The sequence below is a fragment of the Ranitomeya imitator genome, chromosome 3 (genome assembly GCF_032444005.1).
Source record: "Ranitomeya imitator isolate aRanImi1 chromosome 3, aRanImi1.pri, whole genome shotgun sequence".
Classification (NCBI taxonomy): Eukaryota; Metazoa; Chordata; class Amphibia; order Anura; family Dendrobatidae; genus Ranitomeya; species Ranitomeya imitator.
In genome coordinates, this window is record NC_091284.1 from 711,209,516 (window position 1) to 711,236,301 (window position 26,786).

Consider the following 26,786-nt stretch of genomic DNA (forward strand, 5'->3'; position numbering starts at 1 on the left):
TGAAAGCATTCTGTGCAGCATTGATACAATGTCATATCCATAGGGATAAGACAAGATGACACAATGAAGCATCTATGCGGAGAGGTGAGCATCAAACGAGGATGACAGGAGATACAATAGCATATTCATGTCAAGAGTCAAATGAGGGTGAGACAAGCTAAGCGTACAATGTATCAATGGGGAGAAATACATCCAGGGTAACATAAATCTAAGGAGCCCAATGACCTGATACAATGTAACATTTATGGAAACACAGAAAAGTCAAATAAACATGAAAAGAAGTGAAAGAGGAGAAACAAACAACATACAGACAATACAAAAAAAGTGAAATTAAACTTTACAGTAGTGCATGCGAAATAAAGTATTGGTGGAACTCTAGACAGACAGATCTAGATAAACTGCCTGATAGATAATTACAAAACTTGTGTTAAAACAATTAATCCTAATTATTATTTTTTTAGAATTATACAACAGACAATACCTGTGAATATAAATTGTTGGAATAGCATTGATAGATACATCTCAAAGATTCTAGCAAGCATCTCAGGAATAAAAAGTGCAAAGTGAAGAAGCAGAGCGAATCCTAAATGTCCCATGCATTGCCCTAAACCTGGGAGACGTGCCACCTGACCGAGCAGGAACCATCCTCAGCCTCACAATCTCAAGAACCGTAAGAACCTGGCAGACCTCCCCAGGCAACTAAAGCTTCTCCTGCACCAGGACTCCCCAGCAAACTTTTCAGCAAACTCAGGACAGGAGACCTGTTTTAGCAAACTGGGATTTTTTTTTTTCCTCCACTTCTTTCTAAATAGTGGTACTTTTTTTTTCCTTGACAGAGGAATGAAAGAGTGTAGGTGATGGGGGGGAGGCAGGACACAGGGAAGGGGAGGCTGAGACACCGAGAGGGGAGGGAGATAGGGGGACAGAGTGTGGCAAGTCTAGCCAAGGGACCCTGCAGGAGGAGGAGGGGTCTGGTGGGAGAGGGAGAGGGCAGAGAGGAGTGGAGGGGCTCAGATTTCAGCACTGCTGGGGGCAGGGGAGGACTAAGATGTGGGCATATACGTTGTCTTCAAGGCAGTCAGGACTATAATTTCAGTACCTTGGCCCAGAGCAGATAGTACTAAGTTTCTGCTGGGGCCTGGTACTGGATTCTCCTTCTTTTCCCAAGAAATCGGCTGCATGAAGACAAGATAACTTTTGGGGACAGTCATCCTCCTCTCCTCCCCTTCTCTTCTTCATTTCTTCCCGCAAAGCTTTTGCATGTCTAACATTTAGACATGTTTAACTTTGTGGATTCAAGGACACTAGTGCTGTTCGCAGCCATACAAGTGATATTATTAGCAGTTGTAAGATGCCAAGATCAAGACATCCGTAAGTGACCAACTGTTTGATTTTTTTTTTAATCATTCTTTTTTGTTTTTTTCCTTTAGAATATATAATGCTGTATTTAGTCTTAAAAATTGCACTTGCGAGGCAACCTGAAAGCAGCTTTGGCGTTGACTGCACTTCTCATTCCAGCAGGTTGAGGGTTAATCTAATCTCACCTGTAAATCTGTCAGGGTTCCATTGTAGCTCACAGTCAACCAAGTGCATGGTGTAAATGTAATCTCAAGGTTATTGCATCCTTCCTAGACACAACATCCAGACTTCTGCCCCTACCTGGCAATGGCAGGACAGATCATTACTGGCGCATTGTATAAGTATGCAATGAATTCCCAATATATGGGGCTAAGAAGCAGTTTTGGATTACTGTGGTGTAAAGTGGTTAGTTATAAAATTGTTTTATTCTTGCAAACTATTATTATTATTATGCATCACTTATTCAGCGCCATTGTATTCCGCAGCGCTTTACAGACATTATCATGAAATATTCCTATCCTGTATCCCCAAATATTAAGATTATGCTGAGAAGATCTGAAGTAGCCATATATAATAGTGAAATTCCTGTGCTTCCATTCAGGGCTGCAAATATTAATCTTGATTGATGGTAAAATCCTTTAACAATTTTAAAGAATATGAGAGGGAATTGCTTAACTAGCAATTCCCAATAGAAAATGTTAATAAGTGATATAGATCATCAATCTGAAGATAAGATTCGAATCTGAAGATATATTTCTTTCCTGTATCATAGATCATCAATCTGACTTCTAGTTTCTAAGCAAGGTGTTAGTCCTGAGCGCAGAAGGCACAAAAGCTGCATTCTTTCCACCAACTGATCTCTCCCAGTATTTAAGGATCACAAAAAAAAAGGGGAACGTTCCCTTAAGAGGCCGTGTGAACGCTGAAAGGCATTCCTGCCAGACACGTCTCATTCCAAAAGAACCTTAAAATAGTTTTACCGAGCCATTGTGTGATGCCACAAAACTATCGTGACGACACCTAATATTCCATTATCTAAACATAACATCCAATCGCATCAATAAAACGCAGAATTATAACCAAAAAATAACCGAGCGATAGATTTTACTCAGATATTGTTAAAACTGGCCAAAAAAAAAAATGACGGAATATATGAGAAAACACCTGGCGAATACGCAGACCGGGCAATTCTTCTAGAAAAAGCTTGAAGCTTTATTTCTCGGGAGAAATTTTTTAACTTGCTTGGGCAGGTCCCCAGTGGTACAAAAAAAAAAAAAAAAAGTCCTTTACGAGTCTTTGCATACTACAGATTGTAAATCCATTGCGCTGCTAGTATGGAAAAGGCACGCTCCCTTGACTGTTTGCCATTTTATTCCGTCGGAATCATTCTTCCATTCCTTAAAGAAAGTTTCTTTTTTTTTTTTTCTGCGTCTGACATCTGCAAAAAGGGGAAATATGTGCATGAAATATTGAAGTAGCCAGACAGAAATATTCTATCATTTCCAGTAAAAAAAAGGACATAGATGAATGATAGAGTCATTTAAGACTGGGTCGACTTTTTAGACTTGCCTAGGATTTGGTATGTCGGCCTTCTAGATAGTTGTTGCGTTTTTTTTTAACCCTTTGGACAAGCGAAGGCCCAAACGTGGCTGGTTTCGGAGGTAAAAAATCAAATATTTAAATGGAAAGGGGTCATGCTAATACCTGTTAGGGGAATCTAAAATAACTGGACGCTATCTTTTATATGTATGTGGATGAGCTTTTAAGATATGACCCGATGTGAAGACCCCAATAGGCTATTGTGATCGTTTGTTTGCACTGGGAGGACTGGCAGCAATGGTTTCCAGATGGAGTTGAAATGTTGCCCATATTTATTTAAACTGGCCCCTGACAGTGAAATGTGAATTGAAACCTCTGTGTATTTTACAGAAAGGCCCATTCATACAGGGTCCTGTGGGCTACCCAAGCCCAGGCATGGCACCCAAAGGGAGGTCGCCTGAGCATAATGGCGCACAGATCACAAGCACCAGTGGGCTCATGTTATATCCCCCCGTCATTTTATATTGTTTATAGCTGTTTTATTTGCTTTTATTATCAGTGATATAAATACGCTTCTATTTCCTTAGGACTTCAGATTTTATTACATTTTATTGACCCGATCATCACATATATGTCTACGTTCCATACTGTATACCTAACGTATGCCACTGAATAATGCACTTTACTTGCAGCTTAAATCCAAAGATAATGGCATTTTGTAAAATATTATTAACAAAAAAAAAACTCTACGGACACCAAATTGGAGACAACTTTCCGCTAAATGACCTCAAAGAAACCTGCAGTTAACAACAAGCCGCCATAGTTCACGTTGTAACATTGTATTACAACTTCCTATATCAGAAGCCAGAAAACTTTGCATTCGGGCAATCTCCTCCCTCTTACCCCAAGCAGCCCCATTATTTTCTGAACTTAGATCACCTCCATCTGTCTGGCTCAACACTGCCCTCGTCTGGTAATATTTCATATTAAATCTCTGATTACTAATATACTGAATATTTATCATTATACCGTGAAAAGCAGAACAATATTTTATACTAATTTCACAGCAAGTTTATCAAGCAAAGTGAATAATTTAGCAAATATCAAAATCTGGCTCTCCCAATATGTCATATATCTATATATACATAAACCCCCCATGTATATATATATGTTTGTGCATCTGAACTCATTGCAATATATGACATTTGTATATGAATATTGTGTGATGTTTTGCTTTTTTTTTTTAATTTCTGCTTCCTCTCTTTTTGCTGCCTCTTTCTTGGCTTATGCTTACTCCCCTCTGGCACAGTGGATGCAGGGAGCTGCGTACAGGATGGGCAGACATATAGTGACAAAGATGTGTGGAAACCAGAACCCTGCCAAATCTGTGTCTGTGACACCGGGACTATTCTGTGCGACGAGATAATCTGCGAGGAAAATAAAGACTGCCCCAATGCTGAGATCCCCTTTGGAGAGTGTTGTCCCATTTGCCCAACTGAGCAGTCCTCCACCACCAGTGGTCGTAATTTATTTATTTGTGTTTTATAAATAAATTACTTGTGCAAACCTATGGCTAACACCCCATTCCCTAACAGAATGGGCAACCATAGGTCCCTGCTGTGGTTAAAAAGGGCCCCTCCTGTTCAGATTTCTGCCTTTAAAATATATGAACGTGCAATATATATATATACCCCAAGGGAAAATAGTATATAAGATGTCTAACAGTGCAGTAATGCCCATGAGATCAAAGCCTGGATACAACTAAATTACAGAGATCACAAGCAGGAGCGGCTCTGTTGGCTTTCTTCTGCCTTGAGTTGAAGCCACAGGTCTACACTCCTGCGGTTTCGTTTGGCAGGCAATGTGGAAGCTCCCGCTGAACCGACCACGTGCATCCCTAAGCATAAGGCACTTATTAACCTGTTCGAGATGGAACCCAAACAATCATTTTACGTTCGGAGGCAGAGGTTAAAACATGACGGAGGTCCCCTTTTTAACGACCGGTCCTGCATTATTAGCAATGCGATTGTTAGCAGTATCTCTGCTTGATTACAAGCTCTTGTGGCCAGTGAGGTCCAACCTCAGTGGTATCAGGCAGGCTGGGAGACTTGCAGTGCTATGTGCAGTCATCATTAACGTGTGCTAATCCTTGTCCGTAATTAGGTTTTCCCGTAACTAATCATTTATTTTAGCTCCCTCTATTTTTACTACTAAAGTCAACCCTCTTTCAACATTTGCTAACCAGCTTCCCGAATAAGGTTTTATTCACGCATCGCTATTTTTGATCAGTGTTTCTATGCCAAAACCAGAAGTGTCAATCTTTCAATGATAGTTTTTCTCTGTAAGTTCGACTCCTGATGGCAAAATGCTGACCCAAATCCTGAGTGTGAATGAGCCTTTGGCGCTCTCCCCATAGACGTGTAACCATCTTGCACCGAGGATAGCGGCCAAATCCTGAGTGTGAATGAGCCCTTGGCGCTCTCCCCATAGACGTGTAACCATCCTGCACCAAGGATAGCGGCCAAATCCTGAGTGTGAATGAGCCCTTAGCGCTCTCCCCATAGACATGTAACCATCTTGCACCGAGGATAGCGGCCAAATCCTGAGTGTGAGTGAGCCCTTAGCGCTCCCCCCATAGACGTGTAACCATTTTGCACCGAGGATAGCGGCCAAATCCTGAGTGTGAGTGAGCCCTTAGCGCTCTCCCCATAGACGTGTAACCATCTTGCATCGAGGATAGCGGCCAAATCCTGAGTGTGAGTGAGCCCTTAGCGCTCTCCCCATAGACGTGTAACCATCCTGCACCGAGGATAGCGGCCAAATCCTGAGTGTGAGTGAGCCCTTAGCGCTCCCCCCATAGACGTGTAACCATCCTGCACCGAGGATAGCGGCCAAATCCTGAGTGTGAGTGAGCCCTTAGCGCTCCCCCCATAGACGTGTCTTGCACTGAGGATAGCGGCAGTAGGATCGAGCGGTCTTCTAAGAGATCCACCTGAGACAAGTGAGGGAATCGGAACTAGAGGAAGCTCGATGTCGTGATTTAACACATAACTTCTTCCTGGGAAGAAGGCCTTAACGTGTCTTATGTTAGCCTGTTCTATGGTCTGTGGACATTTATAGTCCGTTTTATGTACTTTATGTTTTTCTTATGTCACCAAATCATCCAATGAATTTCTACCAGCTGACTTTTATCCCCTTTTTCTTTATCTTTCCTCCAATAAATAGGGCAAAGAGGAATTAAGGTAATACTATTTCTTACGAGAATAACCACAAACATCGTAGAATACGACTACAAAGTACACTAATGTACAGAACTTAACATTAATGACAGCTGCCACCAGCGACATAGAAGGTCTATTGCCGACTTCTTCCACACCCACTCCAAGTATTATACATGGCTAGTACAATAGTGTAACTATAGCAAGTAATCATATCTATACAGATATAGCATAGGCATATACAAACTCAATATATCAATATATAACTTTACAGTATTTTTTCTGTTTTCTTTCTCTAGGGTCAAAAAGGCGAACCTGGTGATATTAAAGATGTAAGTGCGTCATTTTATTTTTATCCATCATCTATCTATCTATCTATCTATCTATCTATCTATCTATCTATCTATCTATCTATCTATCTATCTATATGTCTATCTATTTATATCTGTGTAGCGCTAACAGAAGGGAGCCCATAAACAAGAGCAGTATAAGGGCCCTTTGTAGTCCAATAGTTCATCATAATGCACCACTTTCTTTGCCTATGAGGTGGGAGTGGGCCTCAAATTATCTTGGGTCCCAATGTGGCTGCACAGGATGGACAATGATCTATCTATCTATCTATCTATCTATCTATCTATCTATCTATCTATCTATCTATCTATCTATAGATCTCTCCCATATTTATCTATCTAGCAATCCCTTATCTATTTATCTATCTCATATCTATCTATCACTATCTGTCACATACCTATCTATTCCATTTATCTATCTATATCTGTCTAGGGGTGGACGCAGACAAAAGGGGGCCCATGAACAAGAACAGTACATGGGTCCTTTGCAGTCCAATAGTTTGTCATAATGCACCAGTGTATGTGCCTGTGACAGAAGCTTCTTGCTGCTTTGTAGGTGGTAATGGGCCCCATTTTATTTTGGGTATCGATGTGGTAGAACAGAATATACCGATGACCAATGATATGTCCACCCCAATATCTATCTATCTATCTATCTATCTATCTATCTATCTATCTATCTATCTATCTATCTATCTATCTATCATCTATCTATCTATCTATCTATCACATATCTATTATCTATCTATCATCTATCTATCTATCATCTATCTATCTATCTATCTATCTATCACATATCTATTATCTATCTATTATCTATCTATCTATCATCTATCTATTATCTATCTATCTATCTATCTATCTATCTGTCTGTCTGTCTATCTATCTATTTCCTCTGAGTATTTTTATCTCACAGTTTAGTTATCAGCTTAGATTTACGATATTTGTATATTTATAACATTTGCTGATTTTACATGACATAATATTGGATTCTCTACATATTTTTGTACAATAGGTATTAGGACCAAGAGGACCTCCAGGACCACAGGTATAGAAAATCTATTCAAAATAATTGATTGATCCTTTGAATCTAATATCAAATACTTGAATCAGATTGATATTAACATATTTTCTGACCTTTTTCAGGGACCTTCTGGTGAACAAGGGCCAAGAGGTGACCGTGGTGATAAAGGTGAACAAGTAAGTGAGAAACACTTTAAAAATTGTTTTGTAGGGAACTATGAGGGTTTAATATAAGTTGTAAATGGTGGGAATAAGCAATGGAATGAATAAAAAGTAATACAGGTAACTGCAACTAAATTCAGGTGGAAATAAGCCAAACGCAGAAAGTGCAAAACCAGCCAAAACCCTACATATGGTCAATCCAATGAGAATCTAGTTGATGTCTAATATGTTGTTACTAGCCCATCCTCATGAATGCCCCCTACTGTATCCACCATATGGCTGGGAAACTTTCCACCTTATGCACCTAGAAAGTTTCCATTGTCTGAGTCTGGCAGATAATGTGCCCACCTTGTCTATCTAGAGACTATCTTGTGTCATTCCAAATCAATGTCCCCATTTTATAAACCTGAGTATGTAATGTACCCATCATGTGTCTCTATTTTAGGGTGCACCCGGCCCCCGTGGAAGAGATGGCGAACCCGGCACTCCTGGAAACCCAGGACCCCCTGGCCCAGCTGGATCTCCCGGACCCCCTGGCCTTGGCGGAGTAAGTAGGCTTGACACTGACGCCCAATCTTTGTCACAGGTCTGTAAAGTTCACATCCACTCAGCACATTTGCTCTACATCTCTAAATGAAGCTGACAGCATTGAAAGGCTCCACTGTTACCACGTACCTCACACACAGCCACTCTTTGTAATCCCTCAGTTTGTTTGCATTCCTCTGACACAAAATATCTTCTCTGCCCAGAACGTTTTTTTTTCCCCCCCTATTTTGCTGGACACTGTACAAGTAGATGATTGTCCGACATCAGAGACATGCAAACGAGATGCCCTCATACTATCCCGCGGGTACAACCTGAACACATCCAGCTATGCCGCAAATGAAAATTGCATCCATATTTAAAGAAACACGTTAGGACTATTTTTTTTTTCTTTTACTTTTTCTGCACTATTTTTAACATGGTTGTCTGCAATGACATTTATTATCCTAATCTAGAAGACATAACAGAAATCTTATCTCCAATCTACAAGGAAGAGACAATTACACAGATTCTTAAATCAAGACGTAATCTCACGCAGAAATACAGAAACAAATAAAAAGTCACCTCAAAGACTGATCCTATTTAACCTTTCACAGTCCATAAAGAATGCAATTCCTACAGATTCTATTGTAGAAGAATACATTATAATACATCCATTCGCCAATAGATTGAGATCCCGTCCGCGAGTTTCTCTGGATGTGCTTTACTAGACTCTCCTCCTATATTTTCTATTATACCGTCATTGTGAACTACAATATATACCTTTCACGGATGATCTCTGTGCTGGACCCATACATTAATATTAAGTGCACCCCGGTCAATGGATCTAGGTTATAAATTCAGTTTCTTCTGGATGTCACATACAGGAAACATTCTGATGGAAGATACCAATAAAAATAGTTTTTATAGCTGCTAAAAAACCATATAGAGACCTGTTTAATAACCATTATATATGATGCTATGTGTTTTCTCATTATACCTAGCACCACTCAAAAATTCATCAATCCCTGGTGGTTTTGACACCCCATTGTCCTTATTATGAATATGCAGTGATGTTACCTCTTCAATATTTTCCATTTTGAATACACTGTCATTGTATAGGGAAAGTTTTATCGGTTTTCACTTGGACAGATTGGACCTTATATTTTGTATATTATTATATTTAGGAACAATGCGATATAGTCTGCTTACTACCAGAACTGAAAAAAAAAAAACCATAATATAAAATACTTAATAAATACAGAAAAATGAGAACCTTATATGAGGGGTTACCTGGTTCATGCGCAGATTTGATTGCACTGAGCAATCATTATAAAAATGTAATAAGAAATACGTTCATTACGCCGAGTAATTATGGAGATTCCTCTATGGACAAGTTAGGGTATGTGCACATCCCTGCTTTAGGATGACGCCAAGGTTTTCCTAGGCAAAGCCACTTTAGGAAGAAGCCCGGCGGTCTATTTCTTGAAGCAGATACCCTGGCAACTTTGCCATTGTTTTCGCAGAATCTTTTTTCAGTAAATTAAACTATAACATCCTGATGAAAGTCGCCCGTAAGATGATCATGCGACTTCTTTTTATCACTTCATGGTTTCTGGGCCCTGATGTGGTTCAAAGAAGTAACAAAAGACTGAACCCGTGCACAGCAATGTCATTCTTGCATTGCTGTGCATTATGTTCACTTTTGTGGTGCTTTTTCAGACAAAGCTGCTGTGTGCACAAACCCTTAGTTTCATTGAACTCGATGCCATTTTTTTCTTTGTGTTGCCTTCTAAGCATGCGACGAGTAGCGTATAGTGTTTTCACATTGTCCCAAGAGTAAGTTACATGAGTAACCATGTGTGTGGCAAAATTGGTATTAACCCTGCTGTTGTCTTCGGTCTGGGGAGACCGATTTTGAACTTTGGTATTTTTTGGGGTGTTCAAGATGCGGTTCTGAAACTTGTGGTTCATTGACTTAAATGAGGATGGGTCGGTCGGCCACGGGTTTCAGAGCCGCATCTTGAATATTTTAAAGAATATTGAAGTTCAAGGTCGGTCGTTTTTGACCGAAGACAACAGCAGGGTTAATACCAAATTGGAGAGGAGATTTTTTTTTTTAGTAATTTGCAAAATGATTTAAGGACTAACCGCTGTCTTAATGTATACTTCATCAATCAATGGTTCACATGAAAAGAAGCAAATGTGTAATATATCGCATCAGAGAAATCTGCTTCATTCTGCGCCAGAATTGATCAGTGATTACCAAAATTCTCAATTCTGAGGTCCAATCTGTATTCAGTGAAGACAGACTGTCCCATTACTGAGAGAGGAGATGGCGGTTGGTGCTGATGATATCCTATGTAGACGGCATAGAGCTCTGCCTCTAGCTCCTCCCTCTTCCTGTCTACATAGAATCTTATCAGCACCAACCGCCATCTCCTCTCTCAGTAATGGGACAGTCTGTCTTCACTGAATACAGATTGGACCCCAGAATTGAGAATTTTGGTAATCACTGATCAATTCTGGCGCAGAAAGAAGCAGATTTCTCTGATGCGATATATTACACATTTGCTTCTTTTCATGTGAACAATTGATTGATGAAGTATACATTAAGACAGCGGTTAGTCCTTAAATCATTTTGCAAATTACTAAAAAAAAAAACATATTACACATTTGCTTAGTTTCATGTGAACCATTGATTGATGAAGTATAAAATTAAGACGACGATTACTCTTTAATATTTAGTTATTATTATTGTAGGCAACCCTTTAATAGGGACTAGGTGTTAACTGACAATATTAGGTCTCCATTATAAGGAAAATCATGAACACAAATTTGTATTGCGCTTGTCTCAAAAAAATCATTTACTATAACTACAGGAAGTAAATGTGCTCATGTCATTCATCCAAGGTTAGTAATAGTCGTGAGAAAATTTGTTCCAAGCCTTACCACTAGGTGGCACTGTCATGAGTTTAAACTTCTGACCTTTACAGTTAGTGAATAACACAATAACTAACACAGGCGTACTGCAATAACCGTACTGCAATAACGATTCCCTGCCGTGTACGATTAATGCATCTATAAAACGCGTTACACAATATAAAGAGTCGCACGAGACACACGGATTTTAGTTTTGTAAGAAAACCTTTCCCTGCAATTTGTGGTTTCTTTTCAATATCTCAATATAGAAATTTTGGCTAAATATCAAAATAAATTCCGGAAACAAGTTTACAATCTTTTGAAAAATAAAAATATAATAAAAAAAAAAACATTGTAGCTTTCCATAGTAAAGTGAACTACAAAAAATATACGCGACCAAATGGATGACAGTATTATTTTATATATTAGACCTGACCATAAGATTATTTCAGGGAAAGTAAAGGTCCGAGAAAGACGTTATATTATTCTGCAGCCTTGTTATTGCTCTTCATATCGCAGTTTGCAATGAAATACTAATAACAAGCTCTGATTCCACAGAACTTTGCTGCTCAGATGACAGGAGGTTTTGATGAGAAAGCTGGAGGCGCACAGATGGGTGTTATGCAAGGACCAATGGTAAGACAGACTCCTCCGCTGCAGTACTTGTAGTAACTTGCATCACCACCTAGAGGGCAGTATAAGCAACGGAAGAGAGAGTGGATCAGGGCTGAATGGACAACGTATGTCATCTGCTATACAGTGTGATAATAGAAGAATTGTTACACAGCACATACTATTATATATCTATATCATACTATTATATATATACATATATATACGTGATGTATTATATATATATATATACAGTATATATATATCATGTCAGGCAGAGGCGGACACAAATAGAAAAGTGCCTCTGGTAAAGAACAATATATGGGCCATTAGCAGTATGATAGAGCTGTCTATAAGAGAAGCTGCTTGCTGATTTGGAGGGGGTAGTGGCCCCCCTTACCTCTTGGACCCCCATCCACCCCTGATATTATCTTATATATAAAATATAAGATAAATACAAATATATTAAGTATTTGACATCTTAAATAGGATATATAGATATTATTGTATAAGGTGTGGGGCAACTGAATTGGAAAATATGCTTCAAAATCTATATGTGCCTTCAGGCTGTAGCCTGGAATCAATGCCTACAGGTATAACGCCACCTAGTGGACAGATTTAGAGGAATAAAAAAATCTTCTCGTGTATCCAATCCAGCTTGAATCTGTTAGCACCTCAGGCCGCGCTGTATAGCACCGATACAGCTGTAGCAGGAGATATTACATAGAGTTACTGGGACTTATTTCCAGTCCTAACTTCAGCTTGCGAGAAAATATATATAATGAATCCCGTACACATAGCACCATGATTGTTTCGACTTTACTCAGTGGTGGACTGGAAGTCTTAACCATGCAGACAACAGCTACTGCTTTATAAAATCCCCAGTGAATTCCTTCAGGAAACGTCTGCTCTCCAGCCCCTCTTGGCAGGCAATAAATGAATTCTGGAGCTGGTAAACATGGCTGCCTTCCAGCTCGAAGCCTCTGAGAAGCCGCTTTAAATAAATATCGATGTGTTACATAGTACACACAAGAAGCATACAGTTCCATACTATTCTGCTTTACAGAAGGCCATTGATTGCCTCTACAGGGGTTTTTCACTATCTAGTTTAGATTTTACTCATGTTTTTTTCATATCACAGGGCCCTATGGGACCTAGAGGACCTCCCGGACCAACTGGCTCTCCTGTAAGTGTCTGTTATAATGCGTCTCATTGATTAGAATCTCATTAACTTCTTTTAATTAACTTTAATTGGTTTTAAATGTAGGGACCTCAAGGTTTCCAAGGAAATCCCGGTGAACCTGGTGAACCCGGTGCTGCTGTAAGTAAAGTGCCCTTATTTGTATGTTGTTACTAGTCAGTAGCCATCCTCAGCAGGAGATCCTCCTTCATGTTATGTGATGTAATGTTATGTCTATGGCAGGGAAATGGGGCATACGCAGAACACTGGAGGAGTTATGTCTTCTCGATCTGTGATTATAGTAGACGTCCCCTTCCCTTCATGGTACATTTAAATTACCAATAGCGAATGGTTCTGCCCATAAACAGACATCTTAGTTAGATCAAAGAATGTCTGTGTGTATAAAATACGGGTGTGGGCGTACAGACTAAACGATAAAGCTGGACAGTGTCAATGACTGCTTTGGTCTTTATGTGAATCCCTCAGAGAAAGAGAGGTAGCTCAGGCTTATTAGTCATATAAGTGATTTCCATTATTATTAGCAAAATTAGGCAAAGGTTAAAAGTGATACCTTGGGTTTCAAGAAGACCTATTTGTGCTTTACATTTACGATTATATGTTGGGCTTGATGGGCCAATGTCTTTTTCTAACCTTATCAACTACCATGTACAGTGGGTACATCAGTAGCACGGTGGCTCGGTGGTTAGTACTATTGCTTTACAGTGTTGAGGTCTTGAGTTCAAATCCCACCAAGGACAACATCTGCAAGGAGTTTCAATGTTCTCCCCATGTTTGTGTGGGTTTCCTTCCGGTACTCAACTTTCCACCCACACTCCAAAGACCTACTGATAGGGAATATAAATTGTGAGCCCCAATGGGGAGAGTGATGTCATTATTTTTAAAGCTCTACAGAATATATTGGCGTTATATAAATAAATAATAATAATAATACACTCTTTTGAATATAAACCATTATTTGAGGGAAGAGGATTACCCTCAAAAAAAGTTTTCTTCTTGTGTTCAAATTTGTTTCAGACCATCATTAATTCCAATTTTGCTTTGTGTTTTAGGGCCCTATGGGTCCCCGTGGCCCTCCTGGCCCATCTGGAAAGCCTGGTGATGATGTAAGAATCAGATTTCTATTTATATATAACATGTATCAGTGGAAAGAAAATATTATCTTCTCAAATTTTAGAAATATCATGTGAGATTATGCTAAATAACTCGTGTAACAAAATATGCATACTAAAAGTGTAGTAATACAAGTATATAAGCATATAAAACATTTTTAACAAGCGTGGGATTACATACATGCACTAATTGTTAGGGTCAAAATTGAGTAGGCTCTACAGTATTTAACTAAGGTTTCCTCTCGTTAGGGTGAAGCTGGAAAACCTGGTAAATCTGGTGAGCGTGGACCCCCAGGACCACAGGTAAGAGCTTTTTGACAATTATCACATTAAATTACACAGGACCATGTAGAGATAATCGACTGGCAATGAGAATGATCTAGTTCCAGTAGTCATCAGAAAGCATGAAACCTACGGTGTCATCACAACTTAACAAAAAAATGGTATACAGATAATATATATAGTAAGACAATAACATATCGCTCCTAGAGGGCGATACAAGAGTCTACACGTCTCCTTCGCATGGCCCAGACGCTGAGGACATTGGCTGTACAGGTGGAATATTGGCTTCATAATCCATTATACTGGTAGTAGAAGATTGCTAATCTCACACCGAATTCTAGTTATGGAATATGTCATGATGCAATGCTTGGATTTTGGATACTATTATCGAAAACCTTCACGGTATAATAATGGAAGTTCTGGTGGAGTGTTGATATGGTTATTGGAAAACCTACAATCCTGCTGGATGAACAATGGCAATTTTTTATGAAAAGCAACACCTACAACTAGTGGAATATTCCTACAAATATTGGAAACCATCATACGCCACTGTTGGAACATTGACACCAATACTGGAGAACACCACGTGTGAAATTACTATTTGGAGCCAAGCCATTTTATTGGAAGATTCATACAATGATTGTTGGGCGCCACATCCGGCTGGTGGCACAGTAACGGTGTTTATGGAACACATCGTGAGGACCTACTTGTGAGATACAGAATAAAGGACACCATATCTGGCTGCTGGATTGAAAGTGTTCCCTGGAACACAGACAGACGTTACTGTTGGAGGACATCACGCTGTATGTGGATGGAGATATTATTATAAGATCTTACTTACTACAAGCTTTATAAACAATAGTGACCATGACTTAGTCCAATTATAGCAAACAAATCTATGACACGTCACTTATTGTCTCACTCTAGACTTTTGGAAATTGTGCTAATCCCAATCTTATTTTTATAGGGTGCTCGTGGATTCCCCGGAACCCCAGGACTTCCAGGAGTAAAAGGACACAGAGTATGTACTGAACTATGAACCATAGTCAACGCTTAACTTTATAAAATGTAGAATGCACCATAAAACATGGAGTGCCACTACCTATAAGACTGCAGTAGTTACTCACTGTCTAATTTGTGCATATTACACATTGATATAATTTATTTCTGCTTATAGGGTTACCCAGGTCTGGATGGCACAAAGGGAGAGTCTGGTGCTGCTGGTGCCAAGGTAATGTCCTGATTGTAAAAGAATGCTGAGGGTCCGCCTTATCCAGAAGGGATCGTTTCTACTCTTATATGGGCTCTATTGCAACACCATAAGACTACAACCCATATAGTAGATTGTTAGTGGCTTTTAATAGAACATATAGAATTTGTGAATTCCCATTATAGGCATTTATGGCATACCTGGACTATATGCCACAAACATCTGATAGATGCAAGTATTCCTTACGGGCGCTGCGGAAAGATGGCGGCGTGTGCACCGTGCTCTCCATGCACTTCTATAGAAATTATACCATGACTACTGTGATACTTGCGATACTTATAAAGTCACTGGCATTTACTGACTCACCTTGACATTTGCTTTGTACTCCTGTAGGGTGAAGGTGGTGCTCCTGGTGAGGCTGGTGCTCCTGGCCCAATGGTAAGTAGCCTTTTTTTAGCAGAGAATTTTGTAGATTGTTGGTTTTCCAGCAGAAAGATTCACTGCAGAATAAAATTTAAAGCCAGTGTATATTTTCATTACTAAGACAGGCCGTATGTTTCCTTTTTAAGGACCATTCATTATCACTCGGAGGGGTTGTAATACTGTCAGTGTATAAAGCATATGTAGACATCCTCCATGGGAGCAGTAGGATTAGTCCAAACTGTGCTTCCTCTGGCAGTGAGAGAATTGTCAGAAAATTTTATGAAAATAGTCTAAGTCATCCGCACTTATATTGTCTATAACCCCATGGCATATATGATTAGGATATAAGTATATAATAATATGTAGGTCTCCTGCCATAGATCATGTCAATTTTGATAGAAGTTGTTTTTTTTTTCCTTTTGCTTTCAAAAAAGGACATAGAATAAGGTAGTGTAACCAAAGAGTTCTTCATGTTCTTCATACAGGCAGATAGTTGACTTCTATCTTCATTTATAGGGTCCACGTGGTCTCCCTGGTGAGAGAGGACGTCCTGGAGCTTCTGGTGCTGCTGTAAGTATTAAACACCGTTAAATCCAAAAACAATACATTCATTTTTGAGGATATTCATGTATTTTAATGATTTTGAAGAACCAATTAGCAGGAATCGCAGCTTGTAGCCATCACCATGGGCTCTTCACACATCAACGACCAGAGTTATAGAGATACACATAACGGATTAGATTGAAGTGATTGTCTAAGATTTTAGGTAACAGAAAGAAATAAAAAATATCAAATACTCACCAATAACATCTAGTTCATACCCCCTGATATTTGGGTGATTTCGCCCTCTCTTTTTGTAATGCAATGATGTGTTCTACATAACCATTACCGCTGCAGCCAGTGACTGGCAAAAGATTGAGGCAAGTGATTGGCTGCAGTGGTCATGTGACTGTACGTGACATCATCGCTGAGGGGAAGTAAATAAAGCCTGTGGGGCATTCAATTTTGATTTATGTTTTTTTTTTGTGTTAGCAACTTTCTTGCTATTTGACAATTTTTAGGCTTTTTTTACATCCCAGATAACCCCTTTATGAGCGTCTGGAGCCTACACGGAGTTGACTTCCTATTTGCCCCCTTACCCAGGTTTTCTCCAGACCATATACCCGGCAGTGTAGCAGCTATAATTGCAGGCAGGAAGTCTCCGATATCTCCGGCGTCTCTCCTTAGATTACAAGTCCTTGTATCTTTGAAGTGACGTCGGTCAGACAAACCTGACATGACTTGCATGGTGAAAACAATTAGGAGTGCGAATAAGGATTACGTTGTCATCCAGTCCACCGCTTACATGTACAGACCGGCAGCTCGTCATTCACACCAGAGCATGAATTTGTAAAAAAAAAATCAATGTAAACTTCCGCACTAAATGCAGGATTGATACAACTTGTTAAGGATATTCACAGCAAAACCGCATTTGTGTGATGAGGATGACTACATGAAGGAAACTGATGTGATCAGTGTCTGTCCTTAATCCCCTGCAGTGGGAGCACAACCATGCCGGCGTATCTAGGGATGGCCTCTGTTTAGGCTTGTCTCCAACATTCCTCCTCCATAGCTTCCCATGGCTCACAGCTGCCCGGTCACAGCCCTGAGAGTCCTCGCTGGATTTTAGAGTCACCTAAAGTTTCTTTTTCTCTATCTACATACAGTCCAATCACACAATTTGGGATGAAGTTACGAGGCGGAATCATTATACTATAGGAAGTGTGGATTAAAGCCGCGCTGCCGTAATAATGACGAGGTTTCAGTCGGTAGTAGACTTAAAACAGTGGTTTATTCAACGCGTTTCAGGGCTCTTCTGGCCCCTTCTTCAGGAGTTACCACATACAACATACACGAGGCTGAATCATGTCTGATTAGTCCCGATCATCATAATCTGATCAAATAAACAAGTGCAGGGCTTTAAAGGATTGCCCAATTAGGTTGGGTTCACAAAAACAGGACGTGCTCACTACTGAAAATTTAGGCCCAATTTTTAGACCCAAAATTGAGGTCGTCAAACTCTTCCTCCTAAAATCCCTTAATGCAAGAAAACCACTGTTTTAACCTCAAAACCGGTACAGTCAGCCGCACAGTTTATTGGATAACATTAATTGATTCTAAATCAAGCAATTGAAACACCACAGAGTTAAACTTTTCTGATATTTCAGAAACATGTACATGGGCTGGTATTGTAGCCCAACTCTATGAATATTAATGGAGATGATCCGCAATACCTCACACGACCTGTGTACGGGGTGGCATTATGGCTGACACCCCCTAGATATGCAGACAAACCCTTTAAGGCCCCTGTACACATTACAATGTCAGCCCAACCTGCTGGTTCATGATCTAAAGTGTATGGGGGATTGCCAACTGTAAATCATGATGTCAGGAAAAAGAATAAGGCCCCTTTCGCATAGCGCTTTTCCCCATGTTCAGTGGTCCCGTCAGGAATTACATCCGAACCCCCCATATAAAGGGATTTGGGTGTACGTGCTGACGGGGCCATTGACTATAATGGCGTAGACAGTCACTGTGTGCTAAGTTGTGCATCATTTTGGGGTGTATACGTCCATTGGCGCAGTCTACTATGTATGAATGTCCGCCTCCATTAGGCATATACTCCCGAATCCCGTTCTGCACGGGGTTTGGACGAAAGCCTCGATGAATCCCCCGAACGTAGGAGGGTGTGAAAGGACCCTAATTACGGCATGGTGATTTTTGTCCTGGAGGTTTATGCCTATGGCCCACTCTTGTCTTATTAGTGAAAACACACGTGCACAGCCTGCATGTATATGGAGGGTCCAGGAGGAATATCCGCGCACCAATCAGTTTCAGGCACCTTTGATTTAGGTGACATTTTGATTCTTGCCAAGTGTTTGGAGATGCTCCGTGAAATACAATCAGATGAGTAATTCGCTATGTAATGGCCCAATCGCTAAGGATGCATTCACACATTGCAGGCACATTGCGTTTTTTTTTTAAATGCTATGGTTTGGCTCAATTCTCCAAAATCATGGGAAAAATGTCCTGCTGCTATCATAGCCTAAAACTGCAACGCAGCCTAAGGAAAAGCAACCATTGTAACTGTGCATGTAAGTGTATTCTATAGTAACAAATTACACAGATGGGTATGAACAATGATACATAATACAGTGATGGGGCAATTGTGAACTTAGCTGCCATCATTTACCGTCCATCTAGTATATAAAAGGCACCAGGCTGCCAGGAATCTATGATAAGAACACAAACGTTACAAAGCATGGTGAATTAATTTAAATGAAACCCAGAGCGGGGCCGGTAATGGGAGAATTACAGAAAATAAGAAGGTTTATCAATATTATAATTGGATTTGAAATTGGCCTGCCATCCCTATGGCAGCAATGCCCAACGTAAATCTATAATGATCTCTATGACCTCCACATTCTTTCCACTCCCCTGAATGCCTGTATATAAATGCAGGTGTTCGCAAACATGCGCAATGTCACATTTCATCCACCTGGTGGCAGTATAGAGGCATTAGCTCTCACCAAATACTACTACCGAGACAAGACAAATGGATGCATTGTAAGACTATTGCCTCTAAGTGGCGCCAGTGAGTCAGTTTAAACTTGTAGCTATTCATGATGTTATTGATTCAATTATTGACCGATTATTTATCTTAATAATTCCCAACCTTTCATCATAAAAAACTGATTTGTAAAGTATTTTTAATGCTTAGTGTAAATCCATCAATCAATGTATATTGCGGCACATTTAAACGATTTCATTACCCGTGCTATGGGGAAAAAAATCATTTCTCAACTGCAACATTGTCAATGTCAGCAAAAAAAAAAGCAAAATATGCAGTGCAACATATTATCCAGCAGGTGTCAATGTAGATGGACTATCAATAGCTATAGTTCAAAGCTTAAACTTACATTATGTCATCTGATGATACATGATTTATTGAGGTTGAGGTATGTAGACCACAGGATTTCAGTTCTTTGACTTCCTGTGACAGTGGCCCTAGTGAGTGACCTCCTTCAGAGATGGGGGCTCATAAAAGAGATATCATGCAAACATCGCTACAGAATATGTTGGAGCGATAACCATTAATGCTCTATATTCAGGAGTGCCGCGCTCCCGGCGGGCGGTTTCCTGGGCCGGTACTGTTCTGAAGATTGACTTTTTGGACCAGCAGCATGGTCATGTCACTTCTCCGAATTGTGCTGTTCCCCAGACTTCTAGAGTAGACAGCATTGCCTCTGCAACGTGGGGTAAGTGGTCAGACCCAGCGGCCCAGCATAGCGAGCAGCCACTAAGGCATAGGATCTGCGAGCAGCGCACCCTCCTTCCCGGGGAAACTGACTTCTCTAACACTGCAATGAGCTGTAAACTATAAAATGAACAATCCCTCCTCTCTTAAGGACTTTTAAGAGGGGATAAATTGTAAACTTACTAGAAATGTTGAGTTTTACCTATTTAAGAGCATGAGACAACCTCTTTAACACCTATGAAATACCAGAGCGCAATCTATTATTATCACTTACTATGTCATTATATTTCTCTTTCAGGGTGCTCGTGGTAATGACGGTCTGCCCGGTCCCGCTGGCCCACCTGTAAGTTATCTAATCGGTTTTCGATACATTTGATTTTTAGTAAATGACACAATTTAACCTCCTGAGACATAATTCAGAAGCAGCCGGAATCAGGACTATTTTCGGTTTTAGGATTCTGTAAATCCCCTCAGCAATGTGATATTATACTTTAGGATATTCGGCAATTACAATGGAGTCAGTTGCTGATGGGAGCCCAACAGACTGACAGTGAAGTTGCCCCTTGCAATCGTCTGTTTAGATAGAATGTATACTGTGCTAGTCCGGCTCTCATTTCCTCCGCAGCTGTCAAAATACTTAGGGCTAAACTGAGACATTTCATTGCCTTTAAATCACTCACGGCCTCATTTTGTGTACAGGGACCTGTTGGCCCAGCTGGAGCTCCTGGTTTCCCCGGTGCCCCTGGCTCTAAGGTATGTGTCAACTTACAGCAATTTGTCAATCAGGCTTGTTAGAAAGCAGACACGTTCACAGGATCAGTGGACATAAGTAGCAACCATTGACATTAACAACACATGGTGATACATAAGGCAGAGAAAAATGATTGTATTACATCACTGTAGTTTATTGGCTGGAAAAATGTTAGAAATGTGGAAACCCTCAGCTAAATTTGGGGTATTTAAAGACTTCAAACCAAACATTAGATACAAAGCATTAAAAAAAAACACTACGGCATTAAAGAATTTGTGTATCAGACTGTCGATGTCAGAAAATAAACAGCAAGAGACTTTGTTTCTGCATTGTAAAGTTCATATATGCAGCAACATATACCGTGGAGCAGGGGTGTCAAACTGCATTCTTCGAGGGCCGCAAACCATGCGTGTTTTCAAGATCTCCTTAGCTTTGCACAAGGTGCTGCAATCATTATCTGTGTTGGTGATTAAATTATCACCTGTGCAGTACAAGGAAATCCTGAAAACATGACCTGTTTGCTGCCCTCGAGGAATGCAGTTTGACACCCCTGCCGTGGAGCACTCATCTACAGGGCATCAAGTGCGCAGGTGGCGGTGCTCAGCACAAAAATAGATCAATACCCATAAACCTAGAGAAGGAAGTAGCAGCATTCACTCCTTGAAACATGCAGTTTTTTTTATTTTATACCAATAACATATAGACTGCACCGTTTCGCCTGAACACTTGCTCCCTCAAGGGGTCTAAAAAAAAAAACATGTTTCAAAGAGCAACTGCCGCCACATTCTTCTCTAGATCTATTTCAGAACATGCCACCAAATTAACAGAAATGTTAGAAGCCGAAACAGTCAGACGTCCGTTTTTACTTTTTATTTGTGAAAAATGGACCAATTTCCATTAATGTGATCAAATTTAGGGCCTACTCAGATATCAGTGATTTTTCTCATGGACATAAAGTAAACTGATTTCCATCAGTGTTTGGTCAATGTGTCAATTTTTACCATCAAAGTTTTATCAGGTTTTTTTTTTTGAGTGCAAGAAGTTTTTTAAAACTTCTCCTATCAAGCAAACATGAAAATGGGATAGCATACGGATGGCATCTGAGTGCTGTGCTATTTTTTTACTGACCTGTAGGCTTGAATGGGCGAGTTTGATCTGTGATTTTGATCAAAATTGGATCTCCGTATATTGGTGCAGACCAGTCACACTTGGTCCACAAAAAAGCACAGAACACGTGCATGATAAATGGACGTCTGAATATTGCCCTATATTAATTTTTGTCATTTTCTTATTCTCCCAAAATAAAAATAGAGGAGCTCAGCTTTTGCTAAATTTTTTTGTGGAAAATAATGGCATACACATACAACAAGATAGACCAGATACATTGGTCTCAATGGTGTTGTGCTTTAAGTGCTTTGTGTCACTCCATCCACATATTATGACTAATAAAAGATAAAAGAAGTGAAACGTGTTATCATAAAACATTCACTTTTACACTATTGGTTTTTGATATAATAGAGACTAATATACAGATAAAAAGTAAAAATAAAAAAATGTGCACCTTAGACACTGAATGCAATAGCACGTAATACAAGATTTCACCACCAGGGTTTAAACATTTCTATTACAATATCACAGGTTGTGGACTATAGTCTTTTACCAGTATCTTTTTTTTTGTAGTTTCTAGTATTTTCTACTATTACTTATTGATTAACTATAGAATAATACTTGGAAAAAAAAGTATAATAAAAAAATGTGTACCTTAAACACTGAACACATTAGCACGTACTGCAAGTTTTTGCCACTGGGGGTCCTAATTTGTATTAGAATATCAACAGGTTTTGGACTATATTCTTTAATCAATATCTTTTTTTTTTGCAGTTTCTAGTATTTTATACTATTATTTATTGATGAAATAAAGAAATAACAGTAATACACCAAAATAAAAAGTTAAATAAAAAAATGTGCACCTTTAGACACTGAATACATTAGCATGTAACGCTAGTATTCACCACCGGGGGTTCTAATGATTTATATTACAATATCAACAGGTTTTGGACCATAGACTTTTAAGAATATCTTTTTTATAGTTTCTAGCATTTTATACTATTAGTTATTGATAAGATAGAGACTAATAAATGGGAAAAAAGTAAAATAAAAAAAATGTGCACCATAAACACTGAATACACTAGCATTTAACACTAGTATTTACCACTGGGGGTACTAATGATTTCTATTACAATATCAACAGACTTTTAACTATACTTTTTGTAGTTTCTAGTAATTTATGCTATTACTTATTGATATAATAGAGACTAACCCACAGAAAAAAAAAAGTGAAAAAAGTATGTGCACCTTAAAATCTGAACACATTAGCATGTGATGTAAGTTTTCACCACCAGGGGTCCTAATGATTTACATTACAATATCAGCAGTTGTTGGATTAGAGAATTTTATCAATATCTTTTTTGTAGTTTCTAGTATTTCATACTATAAGTTATTGATAAAAATCAGAATAACAAACCGAAAAAATAAAATTAAAAAAATGTGTTCCTTGAACACTGAATCCATTAGAGTGTAATGCTAGTTTTCACCACTGGGGGTCCCAATGATTTACCTTACAATATCTAGCGGTTTGGACCTTTTGGCTTTACCAGTAATTTTTTTTTGTAGTTTGTAGTAACATCCAGAGTGACTCCTGATAATCCATTTTTAGGTAGTTGGATTTGCATACTTCTAAAGTGGATGGTGGAGCACGAATACATTGGGGCCACTACTGCGCACACTCGGGGACACTGATGAAGTTCCACACTCTTACTATACGCATACTTACTTTACACTAGAACATAGCACAGAATAATAAAAGCTGCCTATTCCTCTCATAAGCGAGCATGATGCTGTCACGTGAATAATAAACGTGGCTTCTCCATGACTTTTTCACGTAACGCCTCTTAAGTTAGGGAATCCCTTTGGCCTGATCCTACACGTTCACTAATAAGCGTGCCTTCACCCTACTTTTTCGCTGGTTTTGTGTCCCGTTTCTAAGCATTTAAAGGGATTAGATCAGAGAAGTTCAATCTAAGAACCAGATGAGCGAAGTATGAGGAGGCTGAGGGCACTTTTATACCAGCCCCTCCAGGTTTGGAGGAAAACTCAGTAAGAAGCTTCGGTATTTCCATTCCCAGGAGTTCTAATTGCAGCAGTTGCCTTGGTAACTGGAATGCACAGGGGTCCAGCCCGGAATTTGGCTATACAAGGCCCTTTTGTGGAAAAGAGACAGAAAAGAATGCATTAGAGCATGAATAACACAAGGACCTGACATGCCGGATACCGAAATATGCAGATAGGCACAATGCTATGGCTCGGATACGCTCTGCTTCATACTGACTATCCACATTAAGATTAGATATTATTCCCATAAGCTAATGACCTTCATCGGAAAAACTGCAATTTGTCCCACGGGCCTAAAAAAAAGACTACGGTAAATAGATTTGTTGGAAAAGTTTTTTTTTTTTTTAAAGAAAAGTGGCCACAATATCCCCTTACCATTAAGAAAAACTGCTCAACTGCCATCTAGATCCCGCAGAGCTAGGTTATTATAACGGCTGCGACATCTCGTAGCCATATTAGTCATAACCAAAAAAATCAATATGTAATGCAACCCTCCCCCCCACAACATCACAAATCCCCCACGATAAAGAGAATCGCCCATATGGGACATGGTATCTTAGGGTATGTTGCAGGAGGAGTGGAGCACCTTGATAAGTTTTATGGGAAAAGATTCAATATAACTTGTATAAGAGTCCAGTAGGCGGTCCTAATCACTGACTGACAGTCACCCCTGTGTGACACTGCATGCAGAAATAGTTACTGAGTAGACCCGCCCACCGGACTCATTTAAATGATAAAATACAGGTTACACGGAATCTCTTCCTACAATACTACACGTCAATAGGCTCAGCTTCTCCTGACTATGACATGACGCAGCTGCCCACAGATAGGTCTGTGTGTATAACGTGACCATACTTTTTTTAGTGTAAAACATTCATCCAGCCACTAGGTGGCATAGTGAAATAATACACAGGCATTCCGTCATTTTGTCCTAGATTCCTGCCATCCAGCGTCATGGCTCAGCCACACCCAAGAGGACCAGATGTGTTATAATGGAAGAGAACAAAATACCAATATTAATAGAAACATTATATTTCACATTATTGTAAAACATGGATTAATAATTATTCTCTTTAGAAGCATCACACACTTTTTTTTCCAGTTCATAATCTGTGTTAATACATTTCCAAAATATTAAAAGCAGTAAAGCTTCAATAAATATTATCGTAGTATACTTCGTATATTATAAAAATAAAATGAAGAACTATAATAGGAATACATTAATTAGCAAAATAAATACTCTGAAAAAACAGATAAAAAGCAAATGCTCTGTGCCTTTAGGGCCTGTGCACACGATGCAGATTTGTCTTGGTTTTGTCATGTTTTTCTTCTGCTCAGATTTGTCCCAAAACCTGAAGGATTTCCTGATGCCAGCAAGTGAAGGAGAATCCTGGCGTCTCATGCACACGTTGCTTATTTGTGACTTGCAGATTTAAGTCTGCGACATGTCAATTCTTTCAGCGTTTTTGCTGCAGATTTCATCCCATGGGGAAAAATCAAGCAACAAAAACACAAGTAAAAAAATGCATAAAAAATGTGTCTGTTTTACAGTGTGTTTTCCTGCCAAGAGATGCCGAAATTTCGGCACCAAATACCTAACGTGTACACAAACCCATACTTTGATGAAGCTTAAGTGGGTCTTCTTATTGGGTGGTTCATCTTACGACAATAATAGCGTGATGATTATCATCATCTTCATCATCACCACCATATAATGAGGATATCTATTTAACCACTTATCTCATTTTGTCAGGGTGAAGCTGGTCCCACTGGTGCCCGTGGTCCTGAGGGTGCCCAAGGTCCCCGGGGAGAGTCTGGAACACCTGGATCACCTGGACCCTCTGGCTCTCCTGTAAGTTTCTTAAAGGATCTGTTTGACAAATCAAATATCTAGATTGGCCAATTCAGAATGATTCAGATCGTTTCCGTGTAGGTCACCAACGATTGGCCAAACTTTTATATGGTACAGAGGGAGCGAATGTGGAAGAAAAGTTCTTAATCTTAAGAAATATTATCTTGCAAATGTATAAAAGTAAATACTTCGGTGGGAATCTGTAAATCCCTCGAATCTTAGGCTAGGATCCCATTTATACAGTGGATTCCACAGGACGTAGAAACCTGAATTGCCAAAACTTGTACTTGGATGTATCTGGAAGCATTAACTAAACTAAAATGGGCTAGAGGGAGTAGAAAAAAATGATTTTGACTACGTTTGTCAGGTTTACACTATATTGTGGGCTTTTTAATCACGCTTTTGTTCCCAAAAACACTAGCCTTATCTTTTCTCTAAGTCACTAGTCAAAGCTCTACCAATGACTAAAAGGGTTCATTCGGCCTACTGGTCATGAGTGGTACTGCAGCTACATGTACTACATGACCCACAAGCAATAGATATTTACTAGAGATTACATAATGTGATATTATCACAAGGTAAAATAACGTATCCCGTTCCCTGTATAATAATCTACATTTACTCCATTCTATTCTCTATTCATTCACCAACGTTTTATTCTGTTTCTCATAATGATTTTTCACGATCATAAGAGGTAAAATATTTAGCTTATGTCACCCCCAAATCATAAACCTGCTACCATCATCTCCCCTGAGTAACACATAAAGCTTTGTCCATCTGGTA

At 39.4% G+C, this 26,786-nt stretch overlaps 1 protein-coding gene across 2 annotated transcripts in view; it reads left to right on the forward strand.

Annotated features, from left to right (window-relative positions):
• Nucleotides 1-1,149: 1,149 nt before the first annotated feature.
• The window catches only part of COL2A1 (collagen type II alpha 1 chain), a 59,436-nt gene continuing 33,799 nt past the window's right edge, over nt 1,150-26,786 (forward strand). Inside the window, exons 1-19 of one of the 2 annotated variants that reach the window (XM_069758674.1) lie at nt 1,150-1,371; nt 4,208-4,417; nt 6,124-6,140; nt 6,416-6,448; nt 7,482-7,514; nt 7,613-7,666; nt 8,097-8,198; nt 11,654-11,731; nt 12,849-12,893; nt 12,975-13,028; nt 13,958-14,011; nt 14,267-14,320; nt 15,267-15,320; nt 15,477-15,530; nt 15,903-15,947; nt 16,449-16,502; nt 20,528-20,572; nt 20,929-20,982; nt 25,905-26,003. In XM_069758674.1, coding sequence (XP_069614775.1) covers nt 1,278-1,371; nt 4,208-4,417; nt 6,124-6,140; nt 6,416-6,448; nt 7,482-7,514; nt 7,613-7,666; nt 8,097-8,198; nt 11,654-11,731; nt 12,849-12,893; nt 12,975-13,028; nt 13,958-14,011; nt 14,267-14,320; nt 15,267-15,320; nt 15,477-15,530; nt 15,903-15,947; nt 16,449-16,502; nt 20,528-20,572; nt 20,929-20,982; nt 25,905-26,003 — 1,233 coding nt within the window. In that variant the 5' untranslated portion in view covers nt 1,150-1,277. The remainder of the gene's footprint in view (nt 1,372-4,207; nt 4,418-6,123; nt 6,141-6,415; nt 6,449-7,481; nt 7,515-7,612; nt 7,667-8,096; nt 8,199-11,653; nt 11,732-12,848; nt 12,894-12,974; nt 13,029-13,957; nt 14,012-14,266; nt 14,321-15,266; nt 15,321-15,476; nt 15,531-15,902; nt 15,948-16,448; nt 16,503-20,527; nt 20,573-20,928; nt 20,983-25,904; nt 26,004-26,786) is intronic. The other variant, XM_069758675.1, reaches the window with a different exon arrangement.